Source organism: Penicillium coprophilum (assembly GCF_028826855.1).
Source record: "Penicillium coprophilum strain IBT 35676 chromosome Unknown utg000002l_segment0_segment0, whole genome shotgun sequence".
NCBI lineage: Eukaryota > Fungi > Ascomycota > Eurotiomycetes > Eurotiales > Aspergillaceae > Penicillium > Penicillium coprophilum.
This window is the reverse complement of record NW_026622721.1, coordinates 345,124-357,018: the sequence shown is the minus strand read 5'-3', so window position 1 is coordinate 357,018 and position 11,895 is coordinate 345,124. Positions and strand designations below refer to the sequence as shown.

Genomic DNA, 11,895 nt, shown 5'->3' with positions numbered 1-11,895 from the left:
TTTTGTCAACAGTGGGTGCTTTACCTTCAGAATGAGCTGCCGGCGTTCCTCCCTGGATGTTTTAGAGCACCAAGCGGTTGCATATGTATTTGGTGTTGCAAATCTGTTTGGTTACTGTGTCTTGGGTGTCCTTGTCCTGACTGGTGATGCCATACTGGAGTTGTGAGATCTTTTTTTACCTTGTTTTTATTTCATATCAGCCATTTCGGAGTGTTCTGTGGTTGAGTACATGATACCTTTTCCGGAAACACTTGTAATGTGATTTATATACCATCTAGTCCGATGAAATCTATACTATTTACATTCCCCAACTGTCTGTCCTCTGGGCCTCCCACCTGGCCAGGCCACCTGGACACCAATGTGAAGAATGACTAAGCGGGTCACTCCGGAGTTCCGAGATCTGGGAAATGTCCTACATGAAACTTGACGTCCCAGAACTTAATGTGAGCATTGATCGCTGAAATACACGAATAGTTTGCTATAGAAAAGCCCTTCGCACATCCTTAAGATGTGCATATGCATTGTTTCGACTAGGCAGCCGAGTTGATCCAGTCATAGCCGATGACAAACGGCCGTCCTGGACCTTTGTGGAACCCATATCAAGTCTGACCCGTCTGTCGCTAGCAGCCATCTTTGCGGCTTCTGTCGAAGTACCTGCAAGTCTAAGAGATCCCTCGGACGACTGCCCGCGGGTGAACAATGGTCTATGGGGGCAAACCAAGTACTGGATGTTACCTGTGTCGCAAGCGGAAGATAAAGGTATGTCTCAAGCTTCAATATTATATTTGCGATTCACCCCACCATTGCATTTTATCGTGTCTGTACTATATAGTTTGCTTTGCATTGAAAAGCCAAATGCTAAAATCCTGCCTTCAAGTGCGATGAAGCCCACCCGGAGTGCCGGAACTGCATTGTCTATGGCCGACCATGTCCAGGTTACCGGCCAGATGGTGTCTTCAGGAACGAGACCAGGAAAGTCGAGCGGCTGGTGAAGAGTAATGCCATCGTTAATGCGCACAGCAACACCGACAGCCAGGGCAGCTCGGACACATCTACATCAGCCGTCTCTCGCCGCCCACGAATAGGCTGTCAAGAGAAACTCCATGGCAAGGCTGCGCTGACGCTATACACCCCCGCTGACTCGACGTGGGAGCAAAGAGCACTGTGCTACTTCTTCGATCAGTACATCATCAAAGCTGATTGCGAGGACGGCGGGCATCTGGAATATCTGCCCCCCCGCTGTATGCACGCGAGCTTGCTCAGAGCGGCGAATCGTCGTCTTCTTGTTTGCGATGGGCAGTCGATGCCACGGCGTTGATGACTCTTGCTAATGCTAAAAATGCACCATCTCTCATGAAGAAGGCGCGGCAGGGCTATGGACGGGCTTTGCGGGGATTGCAGGAGGCGCTAGCATCACCGGATAATGCGGTTAAAGATGAGACTTTCGCTTCGGTCGTTCTACTTTCGCTATATGAGGATATCTCGGGTGAGCGGAATGGATTGCTCAGCTCGCACACGGCCGGGTTTGAGTTCTTGATGAAACTTCGTGGAGACACGCAGATGTATCATCAGCGTGGTCGATCCATGCTTAATTTTGCTTATACACACACGGTATGTTGAAAGCAAGGCTTTGACATTGGGATCTGGCATATATGACTAAAGATTGGCCTGAGACTGACCGTCGTATAGCATGTTGAAATCCTCGCACTTGGGGACAAGCCCCGCTTTGACATGAAATGGGTCCTCGGCATGCTAGATATCAACAGACCAACCGAACGGCTCATGCTCGCTGCATCAAAGCTTTGCCAGATACTCCTACAAATAAGATCATCACCAAAAATCTCAGACCGAGCAACCGTCGAATCATGGATCGCAGCAGGCAACGAGTGCGATATCGAACTCTCTCAGTGGACTCAGACCCTCCCAGACCGGTGGCTCCCGTTAGTCGTCTATTCAGCACAGGGCGAACCCCTACTGACATACAACCGCATTACCAACGCTGTAGTCTGGAACTACTACCGCGCCGTGCGCGTGATGCTACAACACCTTCTCCTCAGACTAAACAGCACACTTACCTCCATCAAAGCGGCCAACAAGCAATTCTCCGATTCCAAGGATACTAGCAGTTTGAAACCCGAGCCCGAGTCCGTTCTCGACGAGTCAGCTTTGCAAGCTATCATCCATGAAATGACCACAGACATCTGCCGCAGCATCCCCTTCGCCCTGGCTGACATCGACTCCCTCGGCCGCCCAAATAAATCAGGTAGCCCGTGGCAAATGCGCGCTGCGCAGGGCTACGGTCTGCTCTGGCCTCTCTGGTACACCCTCTCTTCTGGTATGCCGACTCCGGCGCAGGCGGAGCTGATCCGCACTGTGCTATCACGAGTCGGATCTACGCTGGGTATTAAATTGGCGTTGGTACTTGCTCAGGAGGCGGAGCGTATCCGTAGAGAGCAAGATGTGGTGCAAGGCGAAACTTATGGTCGCGACTACCCACGCGGTGCGTGCAACCTTGACAAGCAAAATTGACGAATTGGCTCGGGTGGACCACTGGCAAGACTTACGATAGACGATAGAAGTAATACAACGTTCTTTGGACCTGTCTCGGTCATTGAAGACTATGTTAGATGAAGACAATGCCTCCAGACCAGCACCCGAACTGTCTACAATACGAAAGGGTAGACTTCAGGTCATTCTGTGGATATCTAGAAATCAATGAAAATACTACTCTTCAAATGTGTTTACTCGACGAACACATTCTCCTCCTCGGACTCCTCGTCTGATCCCGGCAAAAATCCGTTCTTAATCAGTGCCGTCTTCATACGGCGTTGGTCCTCTCTGGCCCGCGCGATAATGTCTACAAGGTCATTGAATGTCTCCATGGTATAGGCCTTATCCTTCATATGGTACACTCTCGGGTCCTCGAGGGGAGAAGTATACCGGATGCTACTGAATGGGAGGCCTCCATTCTTAAGCTCAGGGGCGCTCTGAGAGACACTCCCGCTGGGGGTTGCGGGGCCAACCTCGGACCTGCGGCGCTTGAGGCGTGTCTTTTCGTCTGCATGCTCAGTTCTCACCTGAGCTACACCCGCATGACGCTTCTCAATGGACTGCGCAGACTTACCGATGGCACCTAGCTTCTTCCCACCAAATTGTGTATGAAGCAATCGATCCGAGGAGTGACGTTAAGCCCGAGACGGAGACTGAAGATTAATGGTATCAGCGAATTAATATGTCTGCAGACAAGGGTATAACGCTTACTTTCTTCGAATTGCGCTTGGATGGCAGCCTCGAATTCAGCGGGCGTACGGAGTCGAACTGATGGACCGGGGTCTTGTCTGGCAGAAAGCTTCGTACGCTTCGGCACAGTCCCATTTTCTTCGTCATTTCGGTATGGAATATCATTCGTGTCATAGTCATCGTCAGAGTCGGAGTGTTGTAGGAAAGCAGGATGATAGATAGGACTCAGCGATCTCTCTGGCCCATGTCCTGAAGGACTGTCAAAGCCTTGTAAATTTGCGTCGGAAAAGCCATGCACAAAATGGGTTTCTGCATGTTTCAGGAGAATAATAGTTGAGGCCTTTCTTTCGGAAGTAAACACTTTTTTTTGGCGTTCGTACGTGTGGCCCCCCCCGTCTACACGTCAAAAATAAATGTGACATCGGTTCAACGGGAGATTATATACTTGGGGTATACTCTGTAGTCTCGCCCTTAATCTAGGTTTCCAATAAATTGAATCTGGCTCGAGCTTTAGATTGTATGATGAAACTTGGATGCTTCTCTTGGGCATTAAAAAGTAACATGGAGTGAGTTTATGTAGTTATGTTGACGGTAGCCTTGCCACGTCATAGACGCTTTGTTTTGTAGGGAGTCTTTGTCTCTTGTATGTATGAGAATGGACAGCCTTGAAATCTAGTCATAACCCTCTGCTTCGCGTCCCGCATCTCATCAGCACCTTTGCCTTCCAAGGACACAGGACCCAGATCTGCAATTCGGTAGCCTTCGGGACGGTATTCAGGTAGATATTTTGACGGTATGTAGCCTCCAGTGAACCACAACACCCATGACTTGAGTCCCCACCTCTGTATCAACGTAGGTTTGATGTACCACGGGTGGCCAATGTACTGCATGAAATGGTAACGTCCAGTCGAGGGATCCGGCTCCGACGTGAACCACCGTGACCGAAGGAAGTCAGGTCGAGGTAAGAAAAAGTGTCTGATCAAGAACTTTCGGACAGTCACAACAGCTTCTAAAGCTGTCTGGGTCAGCCAAGCCGGCTCCTCTAACCTGTGAACGTGTTCAGCATATAATCTCAGTAATGAAATGTGAAGGGCGCCTACATCATAGCTCGCCTGAGAGGTCGATCGAGTAAAGCAGCGACAAATTGTAGACCCATGCCGTGTAATATGCGAGGGACATTAGTCAAGCCTACTTTGAGAGTTGCAAAAGCCAAGGTCCTATTGTGCTCATCGGGAACCGTGTTCTTAACGTCATATGCCTTGCTCCAGGCTTCGAGCTCGTCCAGCCAGTGGAGACCATCTTGCCAACCTGACTTGGCTGAAGGCAAGGCGTCGTACGGGATATCCATTACTTCGCCAAGATTCTTCCAGTAGACAGCCAAAGCGCATCTCTCGAGATCCGAAAGGGCGCGCCATTCGAACCGCTCCGTCCAACGCACCGGCTCGAGGATGAAAAGGCTGAGCGTGTAGAGCATATCTTCGTCTTTGATCTTCCCAGCTTTGCGATATCGGTCATGCAGCCAGTTCATACGAGCGATAGCATCCAAGTTTCGACCTGATCTGGGTTTGTTCAGGACAATCTCAGTGATCAGGACTCCCGTGTCAGCAGCTCTTTTGGATGACAATGTAGGGCTCGCGAGTTCCCCTGTCGCCACCAGCAACTTGGATATGGACGGGATTCCATAAGTCTATTTTCATGTTACTATTTAGTGAATATTTGATAATGCGTGGGAACCAACCTTGAACAAGGTAAAGAAGATGGAAATTGAGAATATGGTAGGGAACTCTAATTCAGCAAGACGCAACTGGATCTCGAAGGCATCCTCCAAGCTCATACGGGCAAAGGATTGGCGATCGTGATAGGAATATTTGCTGGCCAGAGAGTTCCTCCGTCGGAATCTCAACTTCTCCACGAGTACAACATATCCCAACACCGCGATGATAACAAGAAGAAGCATTGAGCGACAAAGAAATGGTTCAGGAATTGATCAAATCATGAGCCCAGCTATCTTGTAGATTGCAACGATTGTTTTATCGGAGAGTGTATCGCAGAGGAAAGGACTAGGCGAAGTGTCAGCTGATTAAGAGAGGGAAGAACCCTCCAGGGCCGGGCCGAGACCCGTTCAGGCGGAGCAGACCCTCTTATTTTTACATCCACAATGATATACGATCTATACATCTGTTACCTACGTATGTAACTATATGTAGGTGTTTCATGGGGTCCAGGGCGATTGGCTGGGGAAAAAAATACAAACGCCTTCCCGACCAGCTTAGATATCCGTTTCCCAATCACCGTCGACATCAGCTGCACTCCTTAGGATATTCTACAGTCCCAGATGTGACCAGTCAGTCTTGGTCAAAGAATTTCATTCCGCGAAGAAATTTATCAGTGGAGGAACAGAAAAGGGAGAACACGAAGTGGGAGATCCCACTGGCTTGGCCCCTAGCTGTAAAAGCTCGACTTGCTTCCTGCCCTAATTTGACCAATCCCAACCCTGTCTTGTCGCCTGTGCTGGATTCCAATTCTAGTAACAGCCATCGGACACTGAGTCATGTAAGCGCCTACGGAGTACATGGAGTACTTATCTATGGAGGCTTTGTGATCCTATGGAAATGATTTGGCTAGTTACGTGATGGGGGTTGGTGACTTGTCACTTCAACTTGTATGAATCATCCTGGCTTGGGGCTAGTCATTCAATGGAATTGAAACTTATTATATGGAGTAGTCTTCCTTGGGATAGTCCTTAGCACCTTCGGCAAGACTCGCTCAACCATAAAAGACCGCTGACAAATTCGAGGACCTTATACTGAATCTGACCAATATTGTCTCACGGCCTAGACAATCGAGTTGCTGCTTTTTGATGGACAGCGGCGATGGCGTCTTTATCTCTCACATATGGCTGTCAGCCTGGCCCCAACCGACGCGGGACCTTGGACATCGTTTGGAGCTGCAGTTTCACAATCTTTCTCTGTCTGTGGGTAATGCTTCACCTGAATTTGCCTGCACCTACCGATGGTGTCTGGACAATATTTTGGCGGAAAGCAAGGTGGCTTTTGTTAGACATCCTCGCTCCCGAAGTTCCCATGCTCATTGCCTGTGGCCAATGGTCCTCTACACATCGTTCCGTGACACAGATGCGCGCGATGGGCTTTGATCAGACCCAATGGTCCCTGTCTCATGCATTTTTTTGCCGACAGTGGTGGTATCATACTCAAACTCCCAAACGGCGACTTGGCTCCACTATCAGCCAAGCAACTAGCATGGTTGATAGAGACAGGACACATCAGGCTCCCAGAAATAAGAGAGAAAGATATCAGTGATAAGAGCAAGGCTGATAGGTGTACCAAGGCCTTGGCTTGTTGTCAAACTACATGGTTCCTGGTCAAGCTCGTTTGCCGCAAGGTTGAGAACCTCCCAGTGATACCATTGGAGCTTGCCAGTGTTGCCCTTGCTCTAACATCTCTCACAACTCTCTCATTCTGGTTTCGAAAGTCAATGGATGTCCAGCAACCGTATATAATCAAGATGAGTCGGTCATCATCCAGTCTTAGGGAGACAGTGATAGATAATGCCACAGAGATCTATATCAACGTTGCTGCACTAGAGCAAGCGGAGCCACGAGCCTACATATCCCATAAATGGTCCGGCCGCCTCCTTTCTCTCATCTGTCGCATGGGCCTACAAAAGCAATATATGGACCGTATACCAAACGACCGCGATCCACAAATCCTCGGATTCCGCCAGCATGCTACTCTAGGCGTCGCCACAGCGGCATTTGCCTCCATCCATTTTATCGACTGGCACTTTCCCTTCGCAACCAACGCTGAAGCTATCATTTGGCAGGTTAACTGCTGCGTCATGTGGGCTCTGCTTGCAGGCTATGGTGGTGCCGAAGTGATAATCTGTTGTATGGAGAAATACCAAAACCTAGGAATGGATACGGCAGGTGGGTACAAGTTAAGATGGCCGGTATGCCTCTGGTTTTTGGTACCTGCCATCACGTACTTCTGGGCGAGGTTGGTGCTGATTGTAGGGGTTTTTGTGAATTTGAGGAGTCTGCCTGACGAAGCATTTGTGCAAGTACAATGGAATAGTATAGGCTGCTGACATCGGGGCCATGGGGGGCCATCCATGACCTCTGCCACGACTGATTAAATGATACAGGCTGGTCCCCTGTGGACCTCACTACGAGCGACTAAGTATGCCACGCGGGGCATAACCCTCTCATTGGATAATGCCTTACCGTCTTTCTCACCACACCCTGGAAGCCTATACAACAATACTAATTTCAATTTCTCTTTGCTTTCTTCATGTTATACTCCGTATCTACATACTCTATATGTCTCACCAACTTAACGTCGCCTCAAGGGTGTCCAACCTTCATCTTGTTAATCAAAGACGGCGTCTTCTCGCCTCTGATTGCAGCAGCTCCACAATCTCTTGATGATTGTTCAATGCAGCCCAGTCCATCGCACTTCGATATCCACATCGCCCCATGGTAGGTCAGGGAATTTGAGTGATATACCAAGCCTCTACTGGCCTCAACAGGATTCCTTTAATGTAAGTGGGCGTCTACGCCCAAGGGTAAGGGATAGGGATGAAAGGCAACACTGCCTTCCTTTCTGTCTTTCTCTATACTGTCAAAGTTGTCACATTTGATCTAAGAATAGATCCTTCTTTATCTCTCTGTTCACAATCCCTGTGTCCAGAACATGTCGGTCACACCTGCGCCTGGACTTCTTGCGCAGCGGGAGCGGGCGAAAGGAGTTGTCGTCGTGTCTATGGGTGGGATTTAGTTTGTTTTCTTCCAACAAAGATCCGCAATTGGCACTAAGGATCTAGGATCTTGTTCAGTCGTGGTGATTGCGTCAATATATGGTGCAATTCTCGCGCATATTCCACATTATTAGTCCCCGGTTTATGGAAGCCATAAATCATGCAACAATCTTTTCGCGGACTGGGCTACACACCATCGGTTCGCACTTACGATGTCCCCGGTAACCGCAATCTCCCCGGTCAAGGCACTGTCATTTTCATTTCAAATACAAGTAACGGAAACCCGGTCATATATGTGGAAGATCGCGCAATTTGAACCAAATTTGGCATTCATTGCTACAAGAGATCGGGGCGCCGTATAACCCGACGGAGAGGAACAATGATTGCAATACATAGAGAGAAAAGAATATTTTGTATGTGGGAATACGACTGTTGCTTCTCACCCACATACCTGGCAGCTATGAGCATCATTTGGGCCTGTGTAGTTAATCGACACTTATTATTGAATACACCAATGAAAAGAATGCCGTAGGCACCGTCGGCAAAGTCTTTCCCATATGATTCGTTCTGGTTCAAAAAAGAGCTACAGTGATACGGAAAGACACAGATTGTACACGACAAGAATGGTCGAGTCTATGGCTCAAGTGATTGTTGACTACAGAAGCCAAAGGAAGCCCTATCTCGCGTGGTACCAATGAAGGCCTTTCGCTCCTACAGAAACCTTCAATTTATATTATACGGACAGAGTTACATGTCATAATTCGATGCGAAGGTCCCTTCTTTGACTCTTCTTTAACTCTTCTTCACCCTTTTGCTTGCGTTTTCTTACGCACTCAATCACTAGAGCACATCCAGAAGAATGTAGGATGCTAGATCGATACGTATGCACACCCCTAGTTGTATAATCAAGTTGCTAGATAGGCCTTGCCCTTGATCCAATCTGAGCGACTCCCACAATGACGTCGATATCCAGCTCCAAATGTTCTGCCCAGATAGGTAATTTGATTTGCATTAAAGCCATATACCATTTATGTATTTATGCAGCAACTCCGGCTAATTCGGCTTTGGGGCTTCATTCACCGGGCCGGATTGACGTCATATGGACTAGAAACCTTTTGAATATCTGGTTTGGCAACTACTCCCCGATTATATAGATAGATATATAATAAATGTACATAGCTGCATCATATTCAAGTAAACAAATTGAACAGTGTAAACATCTATAAAAAGTGGAAGATAGAAAGGTGAGATATCGGGACGTGCGGAGATAAGAGGTCGATCACTGACGACATAGTTCCTCCACTCTTCCAAGGTACACTTTTGCTTTGGGTCTTATTCTCCCTCCCTTCATATTCACATTCACATACAAAGATACAATGGCTACACAAGAGCGCAAACTTCCTCTAGGGAAGATCGAGCCCAACTCCCTCAAATACTTCCTCAGCTGTGGTTTCGGTGGAATCATCGGTATGTCCAAGCTCTCCAGCTCACATCGCACGCGCTAACAATATGACTCTAGCTTGTGGTATGTAACGACTCTCCAATATATAACCAACTCACACAATTGACACTCGATGCCATACAGGACCGACCCACACTGCTGTCACACCTCTCGACCTTGTAAAATGCCGTCGCCAGGTTGATCCGAAGATCTACACTTCCAACATCCAAGCATGGCGAACAATTTTCTCCAAAGAAGGCCTCCGCGGCGTCTTCTTCGGTTGGTCCCCTACTTTCTTGGGCTACTCCTTCCAGGGTGCCGGAAAGTACGGTCTGTACGAGTACTTCAAGCACTTGTACGGAAACCAGATGTTCCCGGAATCCAACCGCACCTTGGTCTTCCTTGGTGCTAGTGCTTCTGCTGAATTCTTTGCTGATATGGCACTGTGTCCCATGGAGGCTATCAAGGTCCGCATGCAGACCACGCTACCGCCATATGCTTCCACGATGCGCGAGGGCTGGGGCAAGATCGTCGCTAAGGAGGGCTTTGGTGGTTTGTATAAGGGATTGTACCCTCTGTGGGCCCGACAGATCCCTTATACCATGACAAAGTTTGCCACGTTCGAGGAGACCGTCAAGCTCATCTACCGCACTATGGGTAAACCTAAGGAGGAATATGGTCAATTGACACAGACTGGTGTTAGCTTCTTGGGTGGTTATATTGCTGGAATCTTCTGTGCTATTGTTAGCCATCCAGCCGATGTCATGGTCAGCAAATTGAATGCTGATCGTAAAGGTGAGTTTCTTTCTTTCTTTCTTTCTTTCTTTCTTTCAGCTGCAGTCTTGGTGCATACTAACACCCCGTTTGTAGCCGGTGAAGGTGCAATGACGGCTGTGTCACGGATTTACGGGAACATCGGGTTCTCTGGCTTATGGAATGGTCTGCCTGTCCGTATTGTGATGCTGGGCACTTTGACCGGTTTCCAGTGGCTCATGTAAGTGTTGCTCCGTCCTGATTTGCATGTACAGCGACGCTAACGTTCTGCAGTTATGACTCTTTCAAGGTGTTCCTTGGTCTTCCCACCACTGGAGGTCACTGAATAGTTATGTTTCTTAGGGGTTTTGATTTTTCCGGAGCAATCTTTTATAGCAGGGAGTTGAATGAATAAATATTTGTTAAAGATGTTAGACGTTACTGTGTAGACCGCCTTTGATATCGGGGCAGAATAATGTTGCTGGTCATCACATTGTTGCCGACGACGTTTAGCACTTCCGCGATAGGTTCACCATTTCAGTCAATCGACTCACTCGCTTCACCGACGACTAATCGACGACTAATAAAGGCTAAATATATCACATTCCGCTGCCTCCTGTCCGATCCTTTACTTCTTCCTCTATATTTCACATCACCCCCTTCGCATCGTGCTTCTAGTGAGCTCCGACAAAGGATTCCAAACCAAATCTCGCCGTGTCCACAATCCAGTCCCCTCACACGCTAATATTGACCTAATTCTCCCCCTTCACCAAAATGGAAGCTTCCCGCCAACCCTCCTCCATCCCACCAGCCAATCCCCCCAGCGTGGAAATCGCCTACAAGCGCAAATGCATAGCGCTGAAGAAGCGCCTCGCAGAAGTCGAAGCTGAAAATGAAATCATGCGCACCCGCAACCGCCGCGGCTCCCAATACATCAAAAAAATGCGCCTGGAAACCTGCATGCTCCTCGAGCGTCTGACAAAGGTCACCGGCATGGCCGACGAGGCAAAGACCGGAGCCGCAAACCCGGAACTACGTGCCCGCGCTGCTGCCATGATGAATACTGGTGCACAGGGTGGAGTTGGTGCACTTCTGGAAGATGATACCGAGGGTAGCTCTGATGAGCAGCCGCGCACGGTACGTCATTTGCGTAATTGCCCATCTTGTTCAATCCTACTGCCCTGCTTATACTCTGCTACCTTTTCTCTCAATTTGATTGTCTGCTGAACCCGAGCTAATTTTTTTTTTTTTTTGGTGTAGCCGGAGGAACGTCCCCTACGCGTTAAGCGCTCCCGCAAATCCAACGCCGCTGGTATCGATGGCCAGGATGAGGATCTGCCCGCTCATGATGGCCATCCCGAACCTGCAGATCCCACTGGTGCAGCCCTGCCCCGTCTTGCGCCAGCTCCTACACAAGAGTCTCTTACTCACTCTTTCCGTGTGCAGACAGGTAGTGGTGGATCTGCTGATCAGACTCCTGCTGCCGCTGAGCCTGGTCCTGAGTCTGGGACTACGCCGATGGATATGGATAAGGAGGAGGCTAAAGCGCCTAAGGTTGAACAGGCTTAGGTACTGGCTAGTGTTTAGTCGTTCTCTTTTCTTTCTTTTCTGGGCTCTGCAGAGTCGTGGCTGAGATTCTCTGCTGTTTATTCGGGTTATTTTGTGTGAGGGTTTTGAGCATCAGG

The 11,895-nt window shown here is 48.8% G+C and overlaps 6 protein-coding genes across 6 annotated transcripts; 4 read left to right on the top strand and 2 right to left on the bottom strand.

The window, feature by feature from the left end:
* Positions 1 to 699: 699 nt before the first annotated feature.
* Positions 700 to 2,499, top strand: N7500_001530 (putative C6 transcription factor; the record flags this gene model as incomplete). The annotated part of the gene is made up of 4 exons (XM_056672676.1): positions 700 to 759; positions 878 to 1,241; positions 1,301 to 1,611; positions 1,690 to 2,499. Coding segments are annotated over 4 exons (1,545 nt in total), but the record flags the coding sequence as incomplete, so codon positions are not given.
* A 242-nt stretch (positions 2,500 to 2,741) lies between these two features.
* N7500_001529 (uncharacterized protein) lies at positions 2,742 to 3,387 on the bottom strand (the record flags this gene model as incomplete). The annotated part of the gene is made up of 2 exons (XM_056672675.1): positions 2,742 to 3,140; positions 3,262 to 3,387. The coding sequence occupies 2 exons, from the start codon at positions 3,385 to 3,387 to the stop codon at positions 2,742 to 2,744; spliced, it is 525 nt and encodes a 174-aa protein (XP_056536194.1).
* Positions 3,388 to 3,845: 458 nt separating this feature from the next.
* Positions 3,846 to 5,197, bottom strand: N7500_001528 (uncharacterized protein; the record flags this gene model as incomplete). The annotated part of the gene is made up of 3 exons (XM_056672674.1): positions 3,846 to 4,287; positions 4,341 to 4,927; positions 4,979 to 5,197. The coding sequence occupies 3 exons, from the start codon at positions 5,195 to 5,197 to the stop codon at positions 3,846 to 3,848; spliced, it is 1,248 nt and encodes a 415-aa protein (XP_056536193.1).
* A 1,220-nt stretch (positions 5,198 to 6,417) lies between these two features.
* Positions 6,418 to 7,347, top strand: N7500_001527 (uncharacterized protein; the record flags this gene model as incomplete). The annotated part of the gene is made up of 1 exon (XM_056672673.1): positions 6,418 to 7,347. One exon carries the CDS (start codon positions 6,418 to 6,420, stop codon positions 7,345 to 7,347), a length of 930 nt encoding a protein of 309 aa, XP_056536192.1.
* A 2,045-nt stretch (positions 7,348 to 9,392) lies between these two features.
* N7500_001526 (putative mitochondrial phosphate transporter Pic2) lies at positions 9,393 to 10,556 on the top strand (the record flags this gene model as incomplete). Its single annotated transcript, XM_056672672.1, has 5 exons — positions 9,393 to 9,483; positions 9,536 to 9,541; positions 9,602 to 10,252; positions 10,328 to 10,451; positions 10,505 to 10,556. The coding sequence occupies 5 exons, from the start codon at positions 9,393 to 9,395 to the stop codon at positions 10,554 to 10,556; spliced, it is 924 nt and encodes a 307-aa protein (XP_056536191.1).
* Positions 10,557 to 10,984: 428 nt separating this feature from the next.
* On the top strand, positions 10,985 to 11,779 carry N7500_001525 (uncharacterized protein; the record flags this gene model as incomplete). Its single annotated transcript, XM_056672671.1, has 2 exons — positions 10,985 to 11,347; positions 11,471 to 11,779. The coding sequence occupies 2 exons, from the start codon at positions 10,985 to 10,987 to the stop codon at positions 11,777 to 11,779; spliced, it is 672 nt and encodes a 223-aa protein (XP_056536190.1).
* Between the last annotated feature and the right edge of the window lie 116 nt (positions 11,780 to 11,895).